The sequence below is a fragment of the Rhinatrema bivittatum genome, chromosome 1 (genome assembly GCF_901001135.1).
Source record: "Rhinatrema bivittatum chromosome 1, aRhiBiv1.1, whole genome shotgun sequence".
Classification (NCBI taxonomy): Eukaryota; Metazoa; Chordata; class Amphibia; order Gymnophiona; family Rhinatrematidae; genus Rhinatrema; species Rhinatrema bivittatum.
The window spans coordinates 333,755,710-333,781,781 of record NC_042615.1 but is presented as its reverse complement, the minus strand read 5'-3'; the positions used below and the strand labels follow the sequence as shown (position 1 = coordinate 333,781,781).

Sequence of the window (26,072 nt, the reverse complement as noted above, 5' to 3'; positions counted from 1 at the left end):
GAGCTGATTCATATCCTCCCCGAAGAGAAGTTTTCCCCGCTGACCAATTGCTCAGCCACAGAAGGCACCATACAGTCACTACAGAGACTATTCTCCTAGCTGCAGTGTAGACCAGATCATATAAAGCATCTACCACATAAGTCACCCCTGCCTCCAGACGAGTCACCTTTGTGGGGACAGGACTCTTGGAGACTCCTGTTCCTGCAGCTTCTGGATCCAACATAAGCAGGGGCGCTGCATCACGCTAGCACACACTGTAGCCCGGAGACTCAAAGCTGACACCTCGAACATGCGCTTCAATTGAACCTCCAGCTTGCAATAATCCTGGATATCCTCGAGAGCAGCAGCTCCCACCACCAGAATAGTGGTCTTCTTGGTCACTGCCAAAACTGCCGTATCCACCTTAGATGTTTTAAGACGATCCAAATTATCCTTCAAAGGATACAGCTTTGCCATTGCTCATTCAACCTTTAAGCCTGCTTCCAGGGAGTCCCACTCCCAGCTAATAAGCTTCTGAATCTTCTTAGGAATGGGAAAGGCACTAGGTGGACCCTGCAGACCATCAAGGACCAGAATGACACCCTCGTTGTCAGACTCCTCCTGAGCCAACTTTACTCCCAATTCCTTCAACACCTGAGGAATAAGAAGCCACAGCTCCTCTTTTTTAAACAGGCGTACCACCCAGGGGTCATCACCATCTGCCCCAGCTTTTTCAATGAGGTTTGGTTCATCCTTGCTCCCATCCAAGTCCAGGTTCTGCTCCGCATCTGGATCTCCCTCCAGATCCGCAACTAGAGAGAGAATGCCACATCCTCTTGTGGCTCAGAGTCACCCAAATCTCTGAGGTCCAACTCTGAACACATGGTCCAGGACCCGCGATGCTGGTCTTCCCTCCCCGAGTGTGCCCCTGAGGTTGCCTGAGATCTTTTGGATGGGCCTGAAGACTTCTCCTTGGGTCTCTGCTTAGCTGCCTTCCTTGCCAGAAAAGCCTCGTGCATAAGCAAAACAAATTCGGGAGAAAAACCTCACAGGCCCACAGCTACCCTCTCAGGGCTACTGGGATCTGAGACTGGTCCCCTCATCACTATCCTCGTGACCCTGCCCTGCAGGAGAAAGAGGCAGAGGGGAGTCACCAGATTCATGGCTTGTCAGGGCCCCCCAGACTGCAATCCCCCTTGGGAGCAGTGAAGATGGATACCCCCACCTTAGATCCTCCTGCAGGCCCTGCTGGGCTTTAGAACCCTTAGCGGAGGGCACAGAGAGAATGTAGGTGGGCCAGCCAAGTGCTGCAAGCCCTACAGGCCTCCACACGCAGTTTCTCCTTCCAGACCACGTTGGCTCAAGCGTGTTCTCCGTTCTGAGATAGGCTGCACCGTGTGGCCAAACTAGGCCTTGTCACTGCACAAACTCCAATGGTGCGTAGTGGGATTGTAAACGGCTGCGAAAATCCAAGACCACAGCACACTAAAGGACTGATCCCCACCGGGGAGACTTCCCTGATGTGAGGCTGGATCAGAAGTGGCAAGAAAACAGGCGCGCTAAAAAGAAGAAACAAATGCCCGGAGCAAAGTCAAGCCACAGTGCAGAGGAACGAACAGATCCCTGCTGGGGAACTCACAGAAATCTCGCCGGCACATACAGCTCCTACTTCTTCAGGTACCCTGACACTTATGGATGTCGACTGCCCCAGCACCGCGCTGCAGGCCTACTCTCCTGGCTCTCCCTCTGTGATCCTTATAAGAAAAAATTAAATTTTGTTTTGTTTTGTTTTTAACAAAACTTTACAAAAGGAACAAAAAGGCAAGAAAAACTCCAAAGGGGATACTTTCCTAAGGGAGCCACTAGTGGATAGGAGGGGAGCTCGGGCACCAAGAGGGAGCCAGTCCCTTGGCTATCAGGGGCCCCAGAACCAGCGGGCAGCTACAGCCAGGGTATCCAACCCCCCATTCGCAAAGCACAACCCAAGGGATGGCCCACTAAGGAACCTGGCACCTCGGGGAACAGCTCCAAATCTCCAACTCCAGATCTGTCAGGACTGCAATTTTCCATCTCTACCATCTGCTGGAGACAGAGAAATACTGAGGGACTGCATGTGGCCCACTCAGTTATTGTAGCAGTGCCTCAGTTTTTGTTCTCTGCCTCCATCTGCTGGTAGGGATGCATAAACCTACTTGTCTGGACTAATGTGGGTATGTTATGGAATGATCATTTATGTGAACATCTTTTCTCTAAGAATAAGAATTATTCAGATATAAGAGATTCCAATACTGCGATTAAGGAATTGGACTTAAGCTCATTTTGATAGTATACTTTTAAGATTAACCAAAACAAAAAAATATGGGAAATAAAAAAAAGTATTTGAATAAAGGATGTGAGAGGAGGCTTTTTTGACCTGTGACTTGTTTGTTGAGTTCTATTCAAGTATTAGCAGTTTAGACAATTGTGAGATCTTTTCCTACTTTTTAGCTCTAATGTAAAATAAAAATTTTTTTTAAATAAAATCAGGGACTTTGGAATATTTTTCTTCCTTTTGAGTGATTTTTAGGTTCCAATATTGTGTTTTTGTTGATTTATTATCTGGGATTAGGGCTAGCCATTGGACTCAAACTGGAATTTGACATGGATTTATGGTTATTTTGACTTGACTTTAATTTTCTATTCTTTATCTTTATTAAATGAACAAAAACTACAAAAACAAACAAAACAAGCCAAAAAAACACCCCCCTCAAACAAGCTTGCTTGGATAAAAAAAAAAAAAAGGCTTCAATGACAATGTAAATATCTTAAACAGGTCAAAGACTGGAGATTTTAAATCCACAGTACAAAATCCCAGGAGTAGTGAGCAAATTACCTAGGAGTTTGCCTGAAAAGAAATGTTTTCAGGATATTTTTGTCCCCAAACCTATAATGTGAACTATTTGCAGTCATACTAACATTTTTATTTTGTATATTCTGTTAAAGCTTCCTCTATGCTTATGGCCAGGGACATAAGAACACTTAATCTTGGCAAATGTTTTCAAAATTGTATAATTAAAACAAACAAAAAAAAACCCCCCCCAAAAAAAGCTCTCCTTCCTCACCCCAGAGACTGGCAAAAAAATAAAAACAATGAAAAAAAAAATGAAGAAAGCAAAATTAAGAAAAAAGTTACATGAAAATTTGGCTAAGAGCCAAAAAACATGTCCATTTGCACAAATGACTGAAAAAACTGAGAAGGCTCACGTAGCAGGCAGCTGCAAGGAAAGGTCCATACATGCTCAGAAAAATTTTCTGAGCACAGAGCTTTTCTGTCTTGGCACCATCAGGATGTCACTACCACTTGCGTAGCCGTCATTTTCCTGCTTGTCCATGGAGTACAATCATTTTAAAAATACAACAATGCTTGCGACTGAATAACTATCACCTTATAATTAAGATGGTGTGGTATTGAAAATTATAGGATATGCCACCAACTAGTCAGAAGCTTCAACAGCAGATTACAACAGGTCAAAAGTCAATAGAATAAAATTAGCCAAGAGAAGTTTAATCCACAATTATGCCTTGTTTTAGAAACAAAATTGCTAAATACATGTCAATCCCTCAACCAAACAAAAAAACAAAACAAAACACTAAAGGCAACTGAAGACTAATACAAAATGAATCAAATTCAACCAAAGGCTATTTAATAGGAAGAGAAACTAGGTCAAATAGCAGGTCCTACTCATATAGATGATGTGTCTCTACCTTCATCCAGCTCAGCTTCAGAATCTCCAAACACCTCATCTTCATAGCGGAAAATGTCATTATGGACATAGAATTTGTTTGGAACAGATCCCTGCACAACACAAAACAAAAAGTCAAGGCTCAACAGCAATTTTGTTACAATAATTCTGCCCTGTTCACATGAGTAAATATGACCAACTATTTGGATGTGTGGGGCCATAGTCAGCAAGCCTAAAAATTGCATACAAAGAAGCCAGCAGAGAGCACCTACAATATATAGCAGAAAAAAATAGTAACACTCTTAAAACAGATGCCTGGTGGTAATTAAGTAACCTAACCAATTTGCTAGCACAACTAGCATAAGCACTGGAATACATTGCTGGAGAGAATAAAGATGCTTACTTGTAACAAGGGTTCTTGATAGACAGGATAAAATAGGTCAAAATTAGTGATGTTATCTGATGACACAGACATGAACCCAGCTCTCAGAAGTGTTTGAGAATGTGCAGGATTTCCAGCACGCAGTGGTGCTCCATGAGCCCCTCAGTCTTCTAGACTAAGGTGATTCCCTAGGGAGGCAGGCAGGCTGGTAACATTCTACTAATTTATCCTGCTGTCTGCAGAGAATACCTGCTACAGATAAACAACTTTGCTTACTCTTAACAAACAGGATGAAATCAGCCATAACCAGTGGGGAGTCCCAAGCTGAGCATTTGTTTGAGGAGATGCTGACAGGCAACCTGGACACCACCCTGTGGAGAATGGACTACTAGTTGAACAGGATGTGCAGAACTTCTAAGCCAAAGTTACTGTCTCTCGGAACATACTGTCCAGACAGTAGTAGAATGTGAAGGTGTAAACAGATGACTAAGTGGCAGCTTTGCATATGCCTTCAATAGAAGTGGTCCTCAGATGAACAACTGAGGTTGCCTTTACAGAGTTTGTAAGCTGTAATCCGGCCAGAGCACAGCAGTATGCTATACAGTCTGCCAGACAACTGAAAAGTTCTTTTGGCTACTGCCCTTCCCAATTTCTTGGGATCAAAGGACACAAACAGTTGAGAAATTTGACAGAGAGGTTTGAGTCCTCTACAAGTAATACACTAGGACTCTATGCAGTCCAAGAAGTGAAGAGCCCATTCTCCTTTGTGTGCATGCAGTTTTAGAAAGAATTTAGGAAGCACAATTGTTTGATGTGGAGTGCAGATACCACTTCCAGAATAAACTTAGAGTGAGATGAAGCTTTGATTTACTTAATTGTGAATCTGTTGAGAAAATATACAAATTAAAAAAAAAAGAAATTTAGGGAGAGTGTAAAGAACTATTGTGAAAAATCTGAAGGCATGGTAAATAGACTGTATATTTCACTCACTCTTTGTGCCAAGGTAATGGCCACAAGACCATCACCTTGCAGGTGAAAAACGTCAGGTCTATCGACTCAAGAGATTCAAAGTGAGGTCTCATGAGTTAAGCCAAGACCACCCACTGAGGTCCCCACAGCATTGGTAGTTTACTGACTGGAGGCTTAGGATTAGTATAACACAATCTTTTCATGAACTTTGAGACTAAAAAGAGGGAGAAGGATATCTTTGATAAATCTTGACCTCAAGCTTCTGGCGCGAATCCTAGCGGAACGTTTAAAGGCTATTTTGCCTGGCTTGATACACAATGATCATGTTGGCTTTGTTCCACCTCGAATGGCTAGTGATAATATTCGCAAGGTCATAGATATTATTGACTGGGTTCGGAGCAAGCAGATCCCCGCGTTGTTGTTGGCTATTGATGCTGAAAAGGCCTTTGACCTTGTTCATTGGCCCTTTTTGTTCAAGGTGCTAACCAAAATGGGTTTTGGACAATACTTTCATAGATACAGGCTCTATATGATTTCCAAATTTGCATTGGTATCATGGGGCAGCCATCATTGACGCTTACCGTAAGATAGATACTAAGCAGTGGGTCTGCCTAGAGCAGGCAATGATAGGAGCTATGCCGATACAGGCGCTATTCTGGCAACCCAAGACTACCTGGCGACCTATAGATTTACCAGTTTCTTTACAAACCACACTTAATGTATGGTCCCCCAGTGGAGGGGTCCAATGGTGGGTTCCTTCACCTACTACCAACTAACGCATCTCTTTCATAATATCTGCTTCCCAGCTGGCCTTCACTCCCGGGTTTTCCCATACATGGGTGACTAGGGGAATAGCCACTGTTAGCAACTTTTGGTAAGAGGGAGACTTAATGTCCTCTCATGCTTTACAGGCTAGATTTAGGGGAGATTTACAAGATATTTTTTTTTTTGGGGGGGGGGGGGGGGGGTGTCGCACAAGTTCGCAATTTCCTGCAGAAGATTAGGGATACCCAGGCGGTCCGCCCTACTAAATCCTTGTTCGAGTCATATTGTGACCATGCTGTTAGGATCAAGGGGATTATCTCTAAATTATATTCACTCCTAAACACGCACTCTCCCTGTGTATTTTCACATGTAAGGGCCTGGGCAGGTGAGTTGGGAGATACATTAACTGAAGATGACTGGGACATTGTCTTTCAGAGGATAGCAAAATGTTCTCTCTGCAGCCATTCAAGAGCACTGCTACAAGTTATTATATAGGTGGCATTTAACCCCGGTAAGACCACATACTATGTATCCACATGTCACTAATAAATGTTGGCGGCAATGTGGGCAAATGGGATCATATATTCACATCTGGTGGTCATGTCCTGTAGTGCTCCCTTTCTGGGATAGCATACGAGGCTGGCTGAGGGAATTAATAGCTTTGGACATCACTTTACTTCCAGCCCAGGTTTTATTGAATCTACCCAGCGATGCTTTGGTTAAAACAACGCAAGCATTTGTTTCTCATGTATTTATAGCAGCTCGCTGTGAGCTAGCTAGAGCCTGAAAAATACCAACTACACCACCTTTGCCTGCTGTGATTCATAGACTTCACTCTTGCTATCGAATGGCACACCTCACTGCCATACGATGAGATAAATTACCCACTTTTCATCGAATATGGGAACCCTTTATTAAGTGGCTTACCACTCAATCAGCTGTTTCTGGCCAGTAAGCAGGCTCTCCTTTATCCAGTTTACATCACAGCCCCAAGGGTATTCACTTGGAGAAATAAACACCAGGAGTCAAACTTGTGTCTCAGAGATTTATTTTCCCACAGAGTTCCAACAGACTATCGCTTTGCTGCTAGCGACACGCTGCTTTAGACAATACTACTCCAATCAGTATACTGAACACCCTTTTTCTTGGATCATTGACAACGGTTTTAGAGATAAGAGGAGACGGGGGGGGGGGGGGGGTGTTATGAGAGCTGTTATGTTATTTGAGAATGTTCTTTAATTAACTGTAGTTCTCTAAATGGAAATAGCTTTGACCTCAATGTTTTACTGTATTTATAAATGTTTCTTTGGGTCAATAAAAAATTTATATGCAAAAAAAAAAAAAAAGGAGGAGATAATTACTCAGTCCATCTGCTGGTGATTAACTGCAACGGCACCACAATTCACCTTGACTAAAGTTCTGAGGCCTGATGAGAACAGATATCGAAGGTGGTTTCTTGGACCACAAGTGAAGGGGTCCAGATGACTTTTCACACCACACATGGAACCTCTTTCACTTGAAACCATAAGACCTCCTAGTGCAAGGTTTTCCAGCTGAAATTAGAATATCCTCCACATTCCAGGGAAGGAGCAAGGAAACGCTACTGTGCACTCAATGCCATGAACACAAAGGATGAAAGATTCAGATGGCAGAGTTTTCCATCCTTCAAAATGAATCTAAAACACACCCAGCTAGATTGGAGACTGAACTGAAACTGAAGAGGAAAGGATACTGCACATGATGAGATCAAGCTGGGCCGTGCCCTGTCCTGTAGGATTATATGGACAATGAGTGGAATTGCGGGGTATGTTTAGAGTAGACAGACATTCCAGTCTAGCATGAAAGCATCAGGAGTGGACCTGCAGCTGCTCGATTTCATGGAACAGAATCCTCAGATGCATAATCCATAATGGAAAAACAGAACATCCATGACCCTCTGATCTAAAAGCCACTTATGAGGCTGCAGGACCCTGCCGAGCTGGTCCACTAGTGTATTCTGGACATCTGGAAAATAAATCACTTAGAAATAGGAACTGACAGGTCTACAACCAAACCCTTAGGGCAAACTTGCAGAGTGTACAAACCCATACTGCTATGAATGTTTCTATATAAAACACAGTCACCCTATTGTCTGTCTGGATCAAGATTCTTTTGTCCAACAATAGGTGGGAAAAAGTTCATAATGCATACCAAATGGCTTGCAGTTAGAGAAGCTGCTTGTGTTCACACTCCCCAGATCCACAAAGCACTAGTGTGTACTCTCCAACCTTTGCCAGAAGCCTCAGTAAGCAATATTACTTGATATGCTGGTGGTACTCAGACATCCTAGGGCAAGAACTTCTGAGTTCTTCCGCCACTGCAGAGATGCCCACCATCCTGGGAGACACAGATAGCCGGTGAAATATTAGCTGAAGCAATTGATCCTACTGATTCTTGAGGGCCCAATTAAGACTACGCATCGGAAGGCAAGCCGGAGGAACTATGTGAACTACTGCAGTCATGTGACAGAGGAGACTAGGATTGATCTTGCTGATGTAAGGCACCATTGCATAGGGGACCTCAAAAGTCCCACTGACGTCTCAGCCCTCTTGAATGGTAGGAAGCTTGAACCCATGCCTGTGGAAGTTCTATGAGATGGCATCAATGGGGGGGAGCTTTCCCAACAGACATGGGAAGAAGGGGTGTCTGACTCCCAGGAACCCAAAGAGGGCTCACTACGGTTGCACCAAGGGTTTGGAACCTTCCTTGATGTCACCTTCCATAGCATTTCCATCTTCCAGATGTACTTCTGAATTGCTCATGGGGCATCCTGCTTCAGCTAGGACAAGGAGACATCAAAGTCCAGACCCAGGCAGCAATGGCAGATGGTATAGGTGTCTGATGACCCAGAGCTTACATCAATAGGCCTTAACTCAATAACCAAGGGTTTTCTTCAATATTTCCATGGCAAAATCCTTTTTTGTTAAAGAACAGAACTTAAAATGTTCTTTTTGAGAGGTTGCAGAGACAACGGCCTGAAAAGAAAACTTGCAATTCAAGAACAATGAAAAGCACCAAAATTAAGAATGGGAAAACCATCCATGTGGTAGCTTGGACGAAGAAAGACTGAGGGGCTCATGAGGCAATGGCCATGTGTATGGCCAGAAATACCTCTGAGCACAGAGAACTGGGTCCGTGTCAGTGCTGTTGGATGATGTCACCCACTAGTTATGGCTAATTTGTTTCTGCTTGTCAACTAAGAAATATTATGCAGATTAAAGACAGCAACCAAGAGGTGAACATCTGTACCACTGTAAAGAATATTCCAAGCAGCATTAAAAAAGAAAAAGCCAAAAATATCCCATATGGAAGAATTTCTGCAAAGTTACTTACTTCTGGAGCCAGAACAAAAGTCTGCATAAACTTCCGCATCGGCTGCCCACTATTCGACAGCTCTCCCATGACCTGTACAACAACCCCATCACTCAGCGTTGCATGTGCATCCACATGACGGATCTTGGTGTGGCATTCACTAAATTGTAGGGACATCACCTTCTTGTGAATCTCCTTAGGTAGAAGAGAAAAAAAAAAAAGCAAACTTACTGAAATACTTCATCTTACTCATGTCTGTCAGGAAGCCAAACATCGATAAATCAGTAAACCCTGCCACAGTTGCATGCTGGCTTGTGTAACCTTCATCTGAAGTCACATTTTACTCTTCTGATATTGTTCTGATATCTTAGTATAGCAAATGTTGCTTACCTGTAACAGGTGTTCTCACAGGACAGCAGGATGTTAGTCCTCACATATGGGTGACATCACAGGATGGAACCCAATCACGGAACACTTTTGTCAAAGTTTCTAGAACTTTGACTGGCACCTACTAGGCATGCCCAGCATGGCAGTAAACCTGAAGCCAAGCAGGGGTCCCCCTTCAGTCTTGTTTAAAGCTAAAAGAAGGGACAAAAATAAAATAAGAAAACGTAATGAACCCAACACCGCGGGGTGGCGGGCGGGTTTCGTGAGGACTAACATCCTGCTGTCCTGTGAGAACACCTGTTACAGGTAAGCAACATTTGCTTTCTCACAGGACAAGCAGGATGGTAGTCCTCACATATGGGTGAGTACCGAGCTGAGGATGTCTGAGTATGCACCAAATGTACACAAAGACATGCAACAGGCACAACAACTGGGTGGAATTTGGCAGAGGGCATCCTGAATCCTAACAGGCAGGAGGAAGGGTGTTGGTACATTAAGTTGCAAAAAGGTTGCACAAGACAGATTGGCCGAAGATGGAATCTTGTCTTCCAGCCTTGTCCAAACAATAGTGGGCTGTGAAGGTATGACGAGAACTCCAGGTAGCAGCCCTACAAATATCAGGAAGCGGCACAGAGCGTAGGTGCGCTACTGAAGTTGCCATGGCCCTGACAGTGTGCGCTTTAACATGGTCTTGAAGTGGAATGCCTGCTTGCTGATAGCAAAAGGATATGCAGTCCGCTAACCAGGAGGAGAGAGTCTGCTTGCCTACAGGCTGCCCCAGTTTGATGGAATGGAAAGAGATAAACAATTGAGTGCATTTCCTGTGGGCAGCTGGACAGTCTAGATAGAAAGCTAGAGCCTGTTTACAGTCAAGGGTATGCAGAGCCTGTTCTCCTGAATTGGAATGGGGCCTGGGAAAGAAGGTAGGTAGTATAATGGATTGATTAATGTGAAACTCTGATACTACCTTAGGCAAGAACTTAGGGTGAGTGCAGAGTACTGCCCAGTCGTGCAGACGTTTAGTGTAAGGTGGATAGGTAACTAGAGCCTGTAACTCAACAACTCTGCGAGCGGATGTGATTGCCAGGAGAAAAATCACTTTCCATGTGAGATAACTAAGATCACAGGATTGGAGAGGCTCGAATGGTGGTTTCATGAGCTGACCCAAAACCAGACTGAGGTCCCAAGAAGGGGCTGGAGGGCACAGTGGAGGCTTGAGGTGGAGCAAGCCCCTCAGAAATCGTGTTACCAGGAGTTGTACTGAAATAGGAACATCCCCGACACCCTTATGGAAGGCAGCTACCGCACTGACATGCATTCTGATGGAAGAAGTTTTAAGACCTGATTCTGACAAGTGCCAGAGATAGTCCAGAAACTTTGTGGTGGAACAGGTAAAAGGATCCAGGGATTGAGCAAAACACCATGATTTAAATCTGTTCCATTTGTAAAGGTAAGATTTTCTCGTGGAAGGCTTCCGTGAAGCAATCAGGACACGGGAAACAGGCTCCGAAAGGTTGAGTGGCTGAAGAATTAACCTTTCAACATCCAGGCAGTCAGGGACAAGGCCTGAAGATTGAGGTGGCATAGGCAGCGCCGTTCTGAGAGATCAGAAGCAAGTCCTTTCCCAAGGGAATGTGCCTGCGAATGGAGAGGTCTTGAAGGATTGGAAACCACACTTGGCGTGGCCAGTGAGGTGCTATCAGGATTATGATTCCCTTTTCCTGACGTAGCTTCACGAGAGTCGTTGAGAGAAGCGGAAGTGGAGGGAATGCATATAGGAGACCGGTTGCCCATGAGAGGGAGAACGCATCTCTTGGCTGTGAGTGTTGGCTGCGAGTGAGAGAGCAAAAATTCTCTACTTTGCGGTTTTGAGGTGACACAAAGATCTATGTGGGGATAACCCCAACATTGGAATATTGAGTCCGCTACTGTGGGGTCGAGGGACCACTCATGTGGTTGAAAGGCGTCGACTCAGCTTGTCTGCCAACACATTCTCCACTCCCGGCAAGTAGGTGGCCCTGAGGTACATCGAGTGGGAGAGGGCCTCTGCCCATATCTGTGCTGCTCCCTGACTGTAGGTAGGAGCCTGTTCCTCCCTGTTTGTTGATGTACCACATGGCCACCTGGTTGTCAGTCTGAATTAGGATGACTTGGTTGGACAGATAATCCTGAAATACCCTGAGAGCATATCTGATTGCTCATAGCTCCAGGAAATTGATTTGATGTTTGGCTTCCTCTGGAGACCAAGCTCCTTCGGTCTGAAAATTGGCGACATGTGCTCCCCAGCCGAGGTTGGAAGCATCGGTGGTGAGAATTATTTGAGGGTCTGGAGCCTGGAAGGGTAGGCCTTGGAGGAGATTGATCTGATTTTTCCAGCAGGCTAGAGACTGACGAAGTGGGTCGGTGATGTGGACAACGGTCGATAATGGTTGGACGGATTGAGTCCATGGTGACCTTAAAGTCCACTGCATGACTCTCATGGCCAAGCAGGCCATTGGGGTAACCTGTACTGAGGATGCTATGTGTCCCAGCAGGATGAGAAAGTGGCGTGCAGTCGAGCGGTGCTGAGACTGTAGCTGGTGTGCGAGAGAAATGAGAGTGAGAGCCCGCTGTCGAGGCAGAAATGCCTTTGCTTGAAAGGTGTCCAAGTCTGCCCCTATGAAGGACAAAGTTTGAGATGAGACTAAGCAGGATTTCGCGTAGTTGATGAGAAATCCTGGCGAAATCAGAGTGTGTAAGGTGAGATGTAGGGATGACAGAGCAGCTTGCTGAGTGGGAGCCCTGATCAACCATCGTCGAGATAAGGGTAGACGTGAACAACTTGAGTCTTGAGGAAGGCTGTTACTACTACGAGGCACTTGGTAAAGACTCATGGTGCAGATGCCAGGCCGAATGGTAGCACTCGGTACTGCTTGGGGCCTACCAGAAACCTCAGAAATCTGCGGTGAGATGGAGTTATCGCAATGTGTGTACACATGTCTTGGAGGTCTAGAGAGCAGAGCCAGTCTCCTCTTTGCAGAAGAGGAAGGAGGGAACCCAAGGTTACCATCTTGAACTTTTCTCGTTGAAGGTACTTGTTGAGGGCACGTAGGTCCAGAATTGGATGAACGCCTCCTGATTTTTTTGGGGATTAGAAAGTACCGGGAATAGAATCTTAGGCCCTGTTGGGAGTAGGGCACTGGTTCTATTGCTCTGGACTGGAGGAGGAGGAGGGAGACCTCCTGTTCCAGGAGTGATGAGTGGTCGGATGTTCCCCACATTAGCCGAGGTGGGGAATCTGGTGGGATGGAGAGAAAGTTCAGGCGATAGCCTTGAGAGATTATGGCAAGGACCCACTGGTCTGAGGTGATTGTGTGCCACATGTTGAAATGCACAATCGACCTCCTACTGGTATCTGTGGCAGTGGAAGCTGGCTGCTGCTCTCTATGCAGGAGCCAAAAACCGGAAGCAGGGCCCGGCTGAGGAGCTGCTTGCGGCTTTTGTTTCCGAGGCTGACGAGACTGGGCCTTCTGGAAAGGTCTCGTGGAACGACAGACGGTGGTGGATAGGACTTCTTTGGACGGAAGAATGACTCTTTAATAACCTTCCTGAATGGCTGTTTGGAGGAATACTCAGAAGGCATCAGAGAGAGTTGGCGAAGGGTCTCATGATGCTCTGAGTTCCGCCACCGTCCTCTGGATCTGTTCGCCAAACAGATTGTCTCCTATGCAAGGCAGATCAGACAATCTGTCTTGTACTTCAGGGCGCAAGTCCGAAGATTTAAGCCAGGCCCATCTTCTTGCAGAAATAGCAGCTGCAGATACCCTGGAAGATATCGTACGAGGACCTTATTTCATGTTTCCCTGCTTCAAAACCCTTGTGAACCAGGGTTTGTAGCTGTTCCTGAAATTGCTGAGGCAGGGACTCTGCAAAGTCCTGTATCTGCTTGAATAAGACCCTGTTATACTGGGTCATACACAGCTGGTAAGAGGCAATCCGAGAGATGAGCATTGATCCCTGGAAGACACGCTGGCCAATGGCATCCAGGAATTTCTGCTCCTTACCTGGAGGGGGGGGGGGGGGAAGGAGGAGTGGGGTTTTGAGCATCATGCCCTCTTTTGGGCAGATTCTACAGCCACAGATTGGTGATCCAGCTGAGGTTTTTTGAACCCTGGGGCTGACTGGACCAAGTAAGTGGTATCTGCCTTTCGGTTGACTGGAGCTACCAAACTAGGGTGTTCCCAGTTCTTTTTGAGAAGATCCAAAAGAACCTGATGAATAGGGATGGAGGTTATTTCCTTGGGAGCATCCAGGAATTGTAACAGCTCCATCATTTGGGGCCTATCATCTTGTTCAGTCTGTAATTGGAAGGGCACCAACTCAGACATTTCCTTCACAAAATTTATGAAGGACAAGTCCTCTGGAGAAGAACACTTCCTGCTTTCAGTAGAAGGTGGTGGCGATGGTAAATCATCCGTGTCTGGAGATGAATAGTCAGTCCAGGTGTCATAGGGATCAGCACCTGTCCCTCTAGGAATATGAGGATGGGACGATTCCCGAAAATCCTGGTCTAGGCTCTGAAGGCATCGAGGGAAGTACTGGAGGCACCGATGAAGGCATAGAGGGCATCGATGGATGGATCGGTGGCGCCAAAGGCCACATCGGCTCCCGATGGAGGAAGACGGAACAGTTTCTCCTCCCGATGAAAGAGTAAGTGGAGAAGGCACCGGAGCCATCGGTGATCAGGTATCCATCGGTGGAAAGGCAGCTATAAGCGCTTCCATCTTCGAAAGCAGTGGTGCCAATGCTGCCGGGATGGGATCGGTGGTCTGTTCCGCAACTGACACCGGTTTCGGCGCCGGGGGAACTTGGAATCTGTGTACTGCCTCATAGATGGTCTCCTGAACCATCCAATCCAGTTCTTCACGGAGACCTGGAGCAATCAGCCCCGGCTCCGGAAGGGGAGAATGAGGCAGAGGCATAGCCGGAGGGACCACCATTAAAGGCGGAGTTGCGGCTCCCGATACCCGTCAGGGTGAGGGTTGCCTCTGTGACCAGGTGCCAGAAAGGGGCAATGCCTTTTCTGGACGGGGTTTCTTCGATGGCAGCTCAGACGATGGCGAAGTCAATGATTTTCCTTCATCGATGGTCTGAGGCTTCCGGTGTCGATGCCGATGTTTCTCTCTATGATCCACTTGGTCCTGAGGGGGAGTAGAGGTAGTCGATGGCCGGTAAGTCGTCGACGCCGGACGGTCACCAGCCGGTGTCCGATGCTGGCACGAAGTGGACAGTGCCGGTTCAGACGACGTCAATGCAATCGACAGCAGAGTTTGAGAATGGAAGAGAAGTTCCATTTTCTCCAGTCTGGCTTTGCGACCTTTTGGTGTCATTAAGATACATTTGGTGCAAGTCAGGACATCATGCTCGCACCCAAGGCACATTACACAGACTTTGAGGGTCTGTTATGGACATGGTGCGAGTACAGTCAGGGCACCGACGGAACCCCGACGCCATGGCCTTTGAAAAATTGAGCCACGGTACGGTCAACGGCCAGTAGGCCACAAGGGCCAAACTCAACGGAAATCAACCAAAAACGGGTAAAAGACTTACCGAAGTACCGCGGAATCAAAAATTCGAAAGGGAGACCCCTGTAGGGTATGAAAGTTTTTAGTAATTCCGTGAGAAACATTCCTGTCAGGAATCTCTGTGGAGCTCCTTAACCCATGTGGCTACTGCTACATGGAAAAAAGAAGACTGAAGGGGGACCCCTGCTGGCTGCAGGTTTAGTGCCATGCTGGGCATGCCCAATAGGTGCCAAAGTTCTAGAAACTTTGACAAAAGTGTTCCGTGATTGGGCTCCATCCTGTGATGTCACAATATGTGAGGACTACCATCCTGCTTGTCCTGTGAGAAAGAAGGAATAATACACAAGATACAAATGTATTTCAGCACATATCCCCCAATGTACTGTTTGCAATAGGATCAACAGCACTGAAATCCAGAATCGTGCAAACGGTAACCTTAAAACGATACTGTACTTATAAAATGTTCTGAAAATGAAGGCGTGCCTTTCCGCTTTCAACTTAATTGTTGCCTTTTAATCCCTTTTTTCCTGCATGATCAAGTATTTTAACTTTCACAAATGCTACAGCACCCTGACATCTATTACAGTTAAAGCTTCCTACCCATTGGTTATTAGCTCACTTTGAACATGCTTTGATAGTTTAATACATTAGTCTAAAAGGAAAAATTAAAAAAATTAAAAATAAAAAACACAAGTACTTGGATCCCAGGATATATTATAAGCTGAACAGAACACTGGGGTCCTATTAAAAAGGAACACACTTTCCAGGCACTGAAGGAATAAATACATTCCATGAGTGTGCATTTAAATTCTTAGAATATACACTTATATCATTGTTTACTTAATGCACACAAAAGAGGGAGTAAAAATGCGCACACATATAGAGCAATGCAACGTAACTAATACGTGGCGGACATCAATCACTGGTAAATACATCTCAGTGGGAAGGACTTTTATTGTAGAGACAGACATAGTGGTGAACATTGAAAAAATACCATGGTTTATAGTGTGATTACAGGGACCCCGACATGGCCATGTTTTGCATCAGAGCTGCGTCAGGGGGCCCGGACACTGTGGAAATCTGTAAACAAGAGACAAACATATATATATATATATATATATATATATATATATATATATATATATATATATATATATATATATATATATATATATATATATATATATATATATATATATATATAGTATTGAGCAGGATGGCTAGCACTAGAATTGAAAACTGTTCAAAAAAAACAAACTGAAGGAGGAAAGACTATTAAAAGCAAAATAATTTTATGTTTTCAATGTACACCACTAATGTGTCTGTCTCTACAATAAAAGTCGTTCCCACTGAGATGTATTGACCAATGTTTTATTGTTTACTTAATACCAAACAAAAGGGGAAATCTTTCTTACCTGTTAATGTCCTTTCCTTTAGTCCAGTTACACCAATCCAGAGTAGTGCGTTGTTTCCCCCGGTCACTTTTTCTTGTGACATCTCTATTTTTGTGGTGTAGCCCAGGAAAATCCCATTATTCTAACAAAGCACTAAATGTTTATTTTATTTTTTTATTTTTTTTAACTATTTAAACAATCGGCAGACAATACAAGTAGAAGCAAAATGTACAGCAAAACTACTTGGTACCTCAGCTCTAGACATAGGCTTTCTGTCACAAACTTAATAGAAGAATAGACAGTATCCCTCCATTCAAGCACTTAGAATCCAGGCCTATTTTGTTTGAATGTCAGAGGCCCCTATAGATGTTATGCCCCTCCCCCTCTCTTCCAAGAGCTGCCAGTAAGGCCCCCCCACACCTTATTATAAAGAAAGGACTTCTTGCGTAAAGCAAATATTTTTTCAATGATAGTGATATCCTGTATTTGCTTGTGCTAACGTGAGAACAGAGGCAGTATTTTCCAGTTTGTAGCAACTGTAAATCTAGCAGCGAGAAGCAGACGATTTCCTAGCTACACAAAGAACTTGCAAGCGCCACATCTGACCAAAGCCCCAGCAATCACAACACTGGACTGATTCTCACCTGGCATCCCATTATGTCTATCATTTTAACTTACTCGCCATTCCAGAATTCCTCTACTACTGGACAGGCACACCATGCATGGAGGTATGATCTGTCCTCCCCTCAACCCCTCCAACGCTTCGCCCCTGGGGAAAACTTGGAATAGTATAAAGGACATCTATAAGTTAGCCTAACCAGTTTATACATCAGCTCCGTCCTACGGCTGCATATTGATATTTTATATACCTTTTTCCAAATACCCCGCAGTCCTTATCTATTAAGTGAATACCCAAATCAGCATTCCATTGGACTATCAATTTGGCATTAGACTCCCTTCCCTCATGTGTTCTAATAATCACCCGATATAGTAGCTACACCCCTCTTTCCTACTCCTACCATCATAAACACTTACTCTACCTTTTAAGGTGTCCACCTAGTCTATTTTACCCCCTCCATCTGAGTCATCTGGGCCTTGAATCTGTCATTACTTCCCCTAGACCCTTTGTCCAAGTCATACTCAATTTGCAAATCTTCATAAGGAGAACCAACACTCTTCATCCCATTTCTGTTCTAAATATTGTAGCCCCAGTCTACACCAAATTCGAGTCTGCATGAAAGGTTTGTATTGAAAGGTAGGGGTTTTTCCACAGCACAGCCATCGGTGTATGAGTATCCATAACCACTCCCATCCCCTTACACACTGTCCAGCAAACCCCGAGCGTATGCGCAATTATGGGACAAGAGAGGGTAATCATCCTAACCTGCGCCGACATGGCAGGGCAATATCTATACACCCAGTCACACCTGCTTCCAGCAAATACCAGGATTGTGAACAATCCCGAATGATCCATGCTCAGACTCACAAGACGCAAGACCCAATAATACCCTAAAAAAAGGGTAGTGCCATCCTACCACTATGTTTAGATTTTCATAGCACACAATTTCACCCTGGGAGCCTTCCCCTGCCAAATAAACTGATAAAGTTGCCCATTGAGATTATCAAAGAATTTTCTAGGCAAATCCACAGGAAATAAGTATATAAGCCTAGGAACAATGTTCATTTTGATTATTCCTATGCAACCTGTCCAGGTAAATCAGAAGTCCAGACCACCTCTGTAGGTCTTCTAGTATTTTACTGTATACAGGAGCATAGTTCATCTCACTAAATGTTTATTGAACATTAGAAAGTAGCATACTGACAAATTACAAAACCAGGATCCTTTGACACCATCTCTACTCAAGAGAAAGGGAGACAGGATACAAACAAATGAACAAAGAACAGATAGAGGAGCATAAACATACCTCAAGTTAACTCTGCATATATACACAAATATACTCTCTGGAAAGGTATGCACACATCTTCGTGGCTTGCTTAAGCTTAACTTCCTGGTTGGGTCCTTGACTGGTGTAAATTAACATGTATGAAAAATTTCCCCTTCCTTCTCATCCTGTTACACCAGTCGTAAGAACATATAAGATAAGATTTGCCATACAGGGTCAGTCCAATGTTCCATCAAGCCCAGTATCTTATTTCCAACAGTGGCCAATCCATAAGAACGTGGCAGGATCCCAAGAAGTTGATAGATTCCATGTTGCTTATCCCAGGAATAAGCAGTGGATTTCCCAAAGTCCACCTTAACAATGGTTAATGGACTTTTCTTCCAGGAACTTGTTCAAACCTTTACAAATCCAGTCACATGATGCCGTGGTGCTAGACAGTCGCAGCTTTCCTCTGCTCTTGGCCCCATGACCTTAGGACAACTCTATCCCCCCAGTTTATTCCAGACATCCATACAGAAATCCCTACTGATGCTCTGGGGAGATCAGACCATATCGGATCTGCCGAAATCAGCGTCTGATCAGGTGGTCTATAGTGAGGAGCTTGGGTCCAATGAGGACAATTATGGTGGATGGATCACTTCCCGTGGACATTGCGGAGGCCCCTGCCATTAACCAACTTGGTGACAAAATACACTCAAGTCTGGAAATAAAACTAGAATCGGTAGTGGACAAAGTGTTGCAAGTGGTATCCACAGTGGGCGAGACTACAGCATGGTCAGATAACCTTACAGAGCGAGTGGAGTAGCTAGAGATGTCGCTCACTATAGCACAGCAATGGTTGGAAGTCCTGGAAAGGGGTCACAAGCTGATGATCAAAAAGCAGCATGACCTAGAGCACCAAGGCAGTCGTAATAATTTACGAATCATTGGTGTGCCGGAGCAGGCTGAAGGTTTTGAACCTGTGGGGATTTCCTCTACATGGCTGCTATCACTGCTAAATGCCATGTTTAAGGGAGGCAAAGTGAAGCTAGATTGGGCCCACAGGGCCTTGGCGCTGGCCCCCAAGGCAAATGAACGGTCGTGTGCAGTAATTGTAAGGGTGCATAATTACAGGGACAAGTGCCGTCTTCTGAAAGATATCAAGTTTAAGGGCCAATGCATATTCATTTTCCAGGACTATTCAGATGTGCAACAGCACAGAGTTGCGTTTGTGGAAGTTACAGGAGTTGCGCAATCTGGGCCTGAGCTACGCTATGTTATACATAGCATGCTTGCAGGTGCTTCACAGCAACAAATCGGAGATATGTGGCTGTGCAAGCTACATGTGCACTGATTCAGAAGATACGAGCTGCAGTGGCTGTTCCAGTTGAGGCTCCTTGAAACTCCACTTGGCCTTATATCCTTTTTTCTTACCCTACATTAAAGTGTCTCTGCAGCTGTATTTTCATATTCCTGCTTGTTACCAGGAGCAGCAATATGCCATCTCCTGGAGGGAGTTGAGTTGTCTTGCACAATTATGTTGGCTGCTGCTTGTTCTCTCAGTTGCGGGGCTGGGAGGGGGGGTGCGGGGAGGTGGGGTTTTTTTCCCTTGTTTATTTCCTCCCAGATAATTTTGCCACTCAGAAATCAAGACAGTGGGGCGTTGTCCGCATTTCTTGGACTGCCTTACACCGGAAGTGCATTCCTTTTCTACAGACCAGTATCAACAGTCTACCTTGGCAATTCATGGGACACCTATTGTGGCGCATTGATAGTGGTGTTTTGGCGTCGGATGCCATATTGTGGACTGGAGTTGTCTGACTTTTTGCTACAGAGGTTATGGATGTTGGGACATTTTGCTGTGGAGGAGTGGGGCGAGTTGTGTGCAGGCTTTCTGTTTGGAAAGAGGGAAGGTCTCAGGTGTTCTCCCCACTTGTCCTGGTTTTTCCTGGAGAGGTTGTGGGGTCAACCAGGTCATCCTATGGGGAGTCTTCTATGGGCACTGGGATGGTTTTGTATGTGGTTTTGAGGGGCTAATTGTGTTTATTGGGATTGTTTTTATTTATTTGAGATTTTTTATATACCGAGGTTTAGCAATAAGCCTTCACCCCGGTTCACAATAGAACAACTTGTTACATTGAACGGTCAAAAAAAGAACAAAGAAAGGTTACATATAACGGTAAAAGGAGAAAACAGAGGTTAATGTGACTTCGAACTAATTGGCTAATAGTCAGTGATTGAACTTAAACATTTGAGAAGGGATGCGTCAAGAGCAGAATAGAAACTTTGCTAGCTCAAGTTGGAAACTGAGAGAACATTGCTAGCTCTGGGAAACTGGGAAAGAACATATGTTATTATGTACAAGATTATATGTCCGGGGGGGGGGGGGGGGGGGTGGTGCATAAAGGAGCAGAGGGGAGGAAAAGGGAAGGAGGGAGCGTAATGGATTCTTGGTGTGTCTCTCTTGTATGGGTGATGTTGAAGATGGTATTATGGGATTAGCCTATGCCGTCTCTGAATGTTTTTGTGAATAACCAGGTTTTCAGTTCTTTTTTGAAGGATTTGTTGTCGGTTATTGTGCTTATGTATTGTGGTAGGGAGTTCCAGATGTGAGGTCCTGCGATTGAGAAAGCTCTGTTTCTTGTGCACGTGAGCTTAGCCGAAGGCAGTGTTGGTATTTCCAGTAGTAGTTTGTTGGTGGATCTTGTGAGACGTTGAGGTTTCAGTAGGTTTATCATGCTGTAAAGTGAGTTGTTTTCCGTTTTGTGTATGCCGTTGTGTACTAGAGTAAGGGCTTTGAATTCGATTCTCTGATCGATTGGGAGCCAGTGAAGACTTTTTAGAATGGGGGTGATGTGATCCGATTTTTTCTTTCCTGTTAGGATTCTGGCAGCGGCATTCTGTAGAGCTTGGAGTGGTTTTAGTGAAGATTTGGGTATCCCTAGTAAGAGCGCGTTGCAGTAATCGAGGCTGTTGAAGATCAGTGATTGTAGAACAGTCTGAAATTCCTGATGGTGTAGGAGTGGTTTTAGATGTTTCAGGACTTGCAGTTTGTAGAATCCCTCTTTGGTTTTGGTTGCGATGGTCTTTTAAAATTGAAGTCTTTATCAAACCAAATTCCGAGGTTCTTTGTATTGTTTTTTATCTGGATGTTGATGTTGTCTATTGTAAGGGAGTGTGTAGTGATGGTTTGTTCTGGGATGTTTCTTCCTATGAGGATGCATTCAGTTTTATTCATGTTCAAGCATAGCTTCAATTTGTTTAGCATGTTTCTGATTAGTATTAGATGTTTTGCTGCAGTGGAGAGATTGAACTTGCCCGAATCAACTTTACCAATAATTTCTAAATTATATTACTTGCCACCAAAAAAATAAAAATAAAAAAATCAGTAGGTGTAAAGATTGTTGGGAATTTGCAAGTTGATGAGTTGCAGGAAAGACAACCCACAGTGGATAATACTATTAACATGTCTGAGATCTTGGAACAGTCAGAAGAGAGTTTAGCAGTGCCCTCTACATTGATAGTCTCATTCATGTTAGAATCTGACAGAAAGTGGGTTAAGAAGTATTTTGTCAATAGGTCTAAAGAATTAATGGGTTGCAGGGTCCAACTTTTTCCAGACCTTGCTCCTTCAACCCAGAATCATAGGAAACAATTTTTATTATTAAAAGTACAAGTGATACAAATGGGGATGTACTTCATTTTGAAGTACCCCTGTAAATGTATAACAAAGAGTGAGGGTAACACTTGTGTTTTCACACAACCTATGCAACTAACTCATTTTAATGAAAACAGATTAAGGCCCACTTTGAGTTCCACACCTGGGACCACAGGATAGAGCTGTTTGGATGTGAAACTGTCTCTCATAAGTAAATAGATAACATTTCCCAGGTTAGTAAACTGATATGTTTAAAATTATCAAGGATTTGGGTATCTTGGAACCTGGAATAGTGGGCTTGAAAGACAGGTTTTGGGATTTTTTTTTAAAAGAATTTATAATTTAAAGAGATTTGATGGAGGAATGGCAATATGTCAATTAATGGAAATATATTGGGTAATGTTTATCTTTAATTGTAACCTGTATAAAATTCAAGATATGTATGCTTGATATGTAAAAATAAAAATATAAATAAAAATTTAAAAAAAAAAAAGGGCTTTTACTTGCAGTTACTTAGGCTGATAGAAGCTTTCTCTTCTCATCTTCTTATTCATAGAGGAGACTGGAATGTTGGGTTGGATCCTGGTCTGGGCAGGACTTCGGGGGGGGGGGGGGGGGGGGGTGTCAGACAGGAGGCATAGTGGATACCCTAAAGGATATGATGCTGCCTCTAGACTTGGCCATTTGGAGGGAGCAAAATCCAACCGGTAGATGATTACACCTGTTTTTCACCTCATTTTCATTCCAGTAGCAGGATCAATTTTTTATTTTTAGATGTATTAGTTCGTTTATGGCCCCGATAGGATTGGCGGATATCTGACCTGCTGTTATTTCTAATCATAACCCCATTTTGTTACCAGTGCGCTTAACTGGCAGTCCAGTGGTGGGGAAGGATGGCAGTTGAATGCTTCCCTGTTGCGTTTAAAGCCTGTGTTTGATCCAGGATGCAGTGAAGGAATTTTTTTGAGATACATAACTAGTGATTATTCCGTCTTAATATGGGAGACACTAAAATCTGTATAGCAAGGGCGGATTACTAATTTGCTTCTCAATATAAGAAGGATGGGGCTCGTTGTGAACATAACTTGGAAACTCAGATTGAGCAGTTATGGAGGATGCCATAAGCATACTGGCTCTTATCGCACCTACAGGGCGTTGGAAAGGAGAAGGGCAGCTCTCCGAGAGTTGCAGCTGGAGGACGTGGAAAGGGTTTCCCAATATTCCCGGCAGAGAGTTTATGAGTTCAGGAACAAAGCATGGGCCATGCTTGCCTACTTGCTGCAGTGTAGGTCACAGAGGACTTTAATCTCTGACTTATGGCAGACCAATGGTGCAGTAAAATATTCTGACAGTATCGATGCCCAGTTAAAATTATTTTTTACAGTTATACTCTGCAGACGGGCCTACCTCAGATGAGGCAATTTCAGAACACTTAGATGGCCTACAGATGCCCGTCCTGACTGATCCTCTGAGAGAGATAGCAGAGTTGCTTACCTGTAACAGGTGTTCTCCCAGGACAGCAGGATGCAGTCCTCACATGTGGGTGAAGTCACTGGACGGAGCCCTATCATGGAAAACTTTTCTGTCAAAGTTTCTAGAACTTTTGACTGGCATACAGCTTGCTCAGCATGCCATGATCCCTGGAGCCACAGGGGTCTCCCTTCAGTCTCATTTGTAGCAAAAGGTGCGAGCAAAAAAATAAAACGTTTCAGACCAGACTTCACAGGGTGGCAGGTGGGTTTCGTGAGGACTACATCCTGCTGTCCTGGGAGAACACCTGTTACATGTAAACAACTCTGCTTTCTCCCAGGACAAGCAGGATGGTAGTCCTCACATGTGGGTGATTAGCAAGCTACAGGTTGACTCATATTTGTTTGGACCACCAGAGTACAACTTGTGCAACAGGCACAACAACTGGCGTACTGTTGGGAAAAATGAGGCAGCCTGAAAATCACAGACTGGATGTGGATGGAGTTGGGATTATACTGGAAATAAGTTCAAGACGGATTGGCCAAATGCAGAGTCTTGACTTCCTTCCTTGTCCAGACAGTAATGTGCTACAAATGTGTGAAAAGAGCTCCATGTTGCAGATTTGCAGACGTCAGCAAATCTGCACTGAACGAGTGTGCTACTGAGGTTGCCATGGCTCTTACTGAGTGCGCCTTCACTAGTCCCTGGAGAGGAAGGCCTGCTTTTTCATAGCAGAATTCGATACAGTCTGCTAGCCAGTTGGAGAGAGTTTGCCACTGCAACTCCTAGTCTGTTTTTGTCAAAAGAAACAAAAAGAGTTGGGTGGATTTCCTATGGACTGCAGTGCGGTCTAGGTAAAATGCAAGTGCACATTTACAATCCAAGGTGTGTAAAACTCTCTCGCCCTGGTGAGAGTGAGGCCTTGGGAAAAAGGTGGGCAAGACTATAGGCTGATTCAAGTGGACGGCAGTAACTACCTTGGGAAGGAATTTAGGGTGAATACGTAGGACCACTTGGTCATGCAGGAACCTGGAAAAGGGTGAGTATGTAACAAGTGCTTGTAACTTACTAACCCTTCGAGCAGATGTAATGGCTACTAGGAAAAGAACTTTCCATGTAAGAAATTTAACATCGCAGGAGTGCAAAGGCTCAAACAGGGATCGCATGAGCCTTGTAAGTACTACATTTAGGTCCCATTCAGTGACTGGTGGCCGTAGAGGGGGCTTGAGTTGTAGTAGGCCCCTCACAAATCTACTGACAAGGGGTTGCGCTGTTACCGGGGCATCCCCAACGCCTTTGTGGTACGCTGAAATAGCATTCAGATGTACCCTCACTGAAGAAGTCTGGAGACCAGAGTCTGAAAGGTGCAAGAGATAGTCTAATAGAGAATAGCATGGGGCAGGAAAAAGGGTTGATACCTTTTTGCGTGTACCACATGGTGAATCTTTTCCACTTAGAATGATAGGATTTTCATGTGGAAGGCTTTCGTGAGGCTACAAGCACTTGAGAGACATCAGCTGAAAGGTTGAGCGGTTGCAGGATCAAGCTTTCAACATCCAGGCTGTGAGGGATAGGGTCTGAAGGTTTGGATAGCGTAACATGCCTTGGTTCTGAGTTATGAGAGTGGGTACTGTGCCCAGGCGAAAGGGTTCTCTGATCGAAAGGTCGAGAAGCATGGGAAACCATACTTGTCGAGGCCAAAACAGGGCCATGATTATCATTGACCCTTTGTCCTGTTGTAGCTTCACAAGAGTTTTGGCTATCAGCGATATCGGGGGATACACGTATAAGAGGCCTGTGTTCTAGGGGCGAGCAAAGGCGTCCATGGTTAACTTGTTTTGTTGCCTGTGCAGGGAACAGAATCTGCCACTTTGTGATTCAGTTCAGATGCAAAGAGGTCTATTGTTGGTTGACCCCAGCGTTGGAAGATTCTGGTCGTTACCACAGGATCCAGAGACCACTCGTGGGGATGGAACCGTCGGCTGAGGTGATCTGCTACTACGTTCTGCGTGCCTGCCAGATAAGTGGCCCGTAGATACATGAAGTGTGCAAGGGCCCAATCCCAGATCTGCGCGGCTTCTTGGCAGAGGCGTTAAGAGCCTGTGCGGCCCTGCTTGTTCAAAAACCAGATTGCAACTGTGTTGTCTCTTTGAATGAGAACAGTCTTGTATGAAAGGCAGTCCTTGAACGCATATAGAGCATAATGTATAGCTCGAAGCTATAGGAAGGTGATCTGAATTGTTGCTTCGAGCTGTGTCCAAGTACCTTGGGTTTGAAGATTGTTCACATGAGCTCCCCAACCCAAGGTGGATGAATCTGTGGTCAAAGTTATCTGTGGAACCGGTTGCTGAAAGGGTAGGCCTGTTATCAAGTTGACTTTGTTCGTCCACCAGAGAAGGGATAAACCTAACTGGTGGGTTACTTGAACCTGGGATGAAAGTGGTTGAATGGCTTGGAACCATTGAGATTTCGAAGTCCATTGAGTTATTCTCATGGCCAATCTGGCCATAGGAGTGACGTGGACCGTGGAAGCCCCGTGTCCCAGTAA

General features: G+C 44.7%; 1 protein-coding gene across 3 annotated transcripts in view; it reads right to left on the bottom strand.

Moving 5' to 3' along the window:
• Window positions 1-26,072, bottom strand: part of G3BP2 (G3BP stress granule assembly factor 2) — a 170,067-nt gene that overhangs the window by 84,931 nt on the left and 59,064 nt on the right. For 2 of the 3 annotated variants that reach the window (XM_029598259.1, XM_029598279.1), the window contains exons 4-5: window positions 9,190-9,363; window positions 3,724-3,814 (exon numbers count right to left, since the gene is read on the bottom strand). In XM_029598259.1, coding sequence (XP_029454119.1) covers window positions 3,724-3,814; window positions 9,190-9,363 — 265 coding nt within the window. The remainder of the gene's footprint in view (window positions 1-3,723; window positions 3,815-9,189; window positions 9,364-26,072) is intronic. The other variant, XM_029598269.1, reaches the window with a different exon arrangement.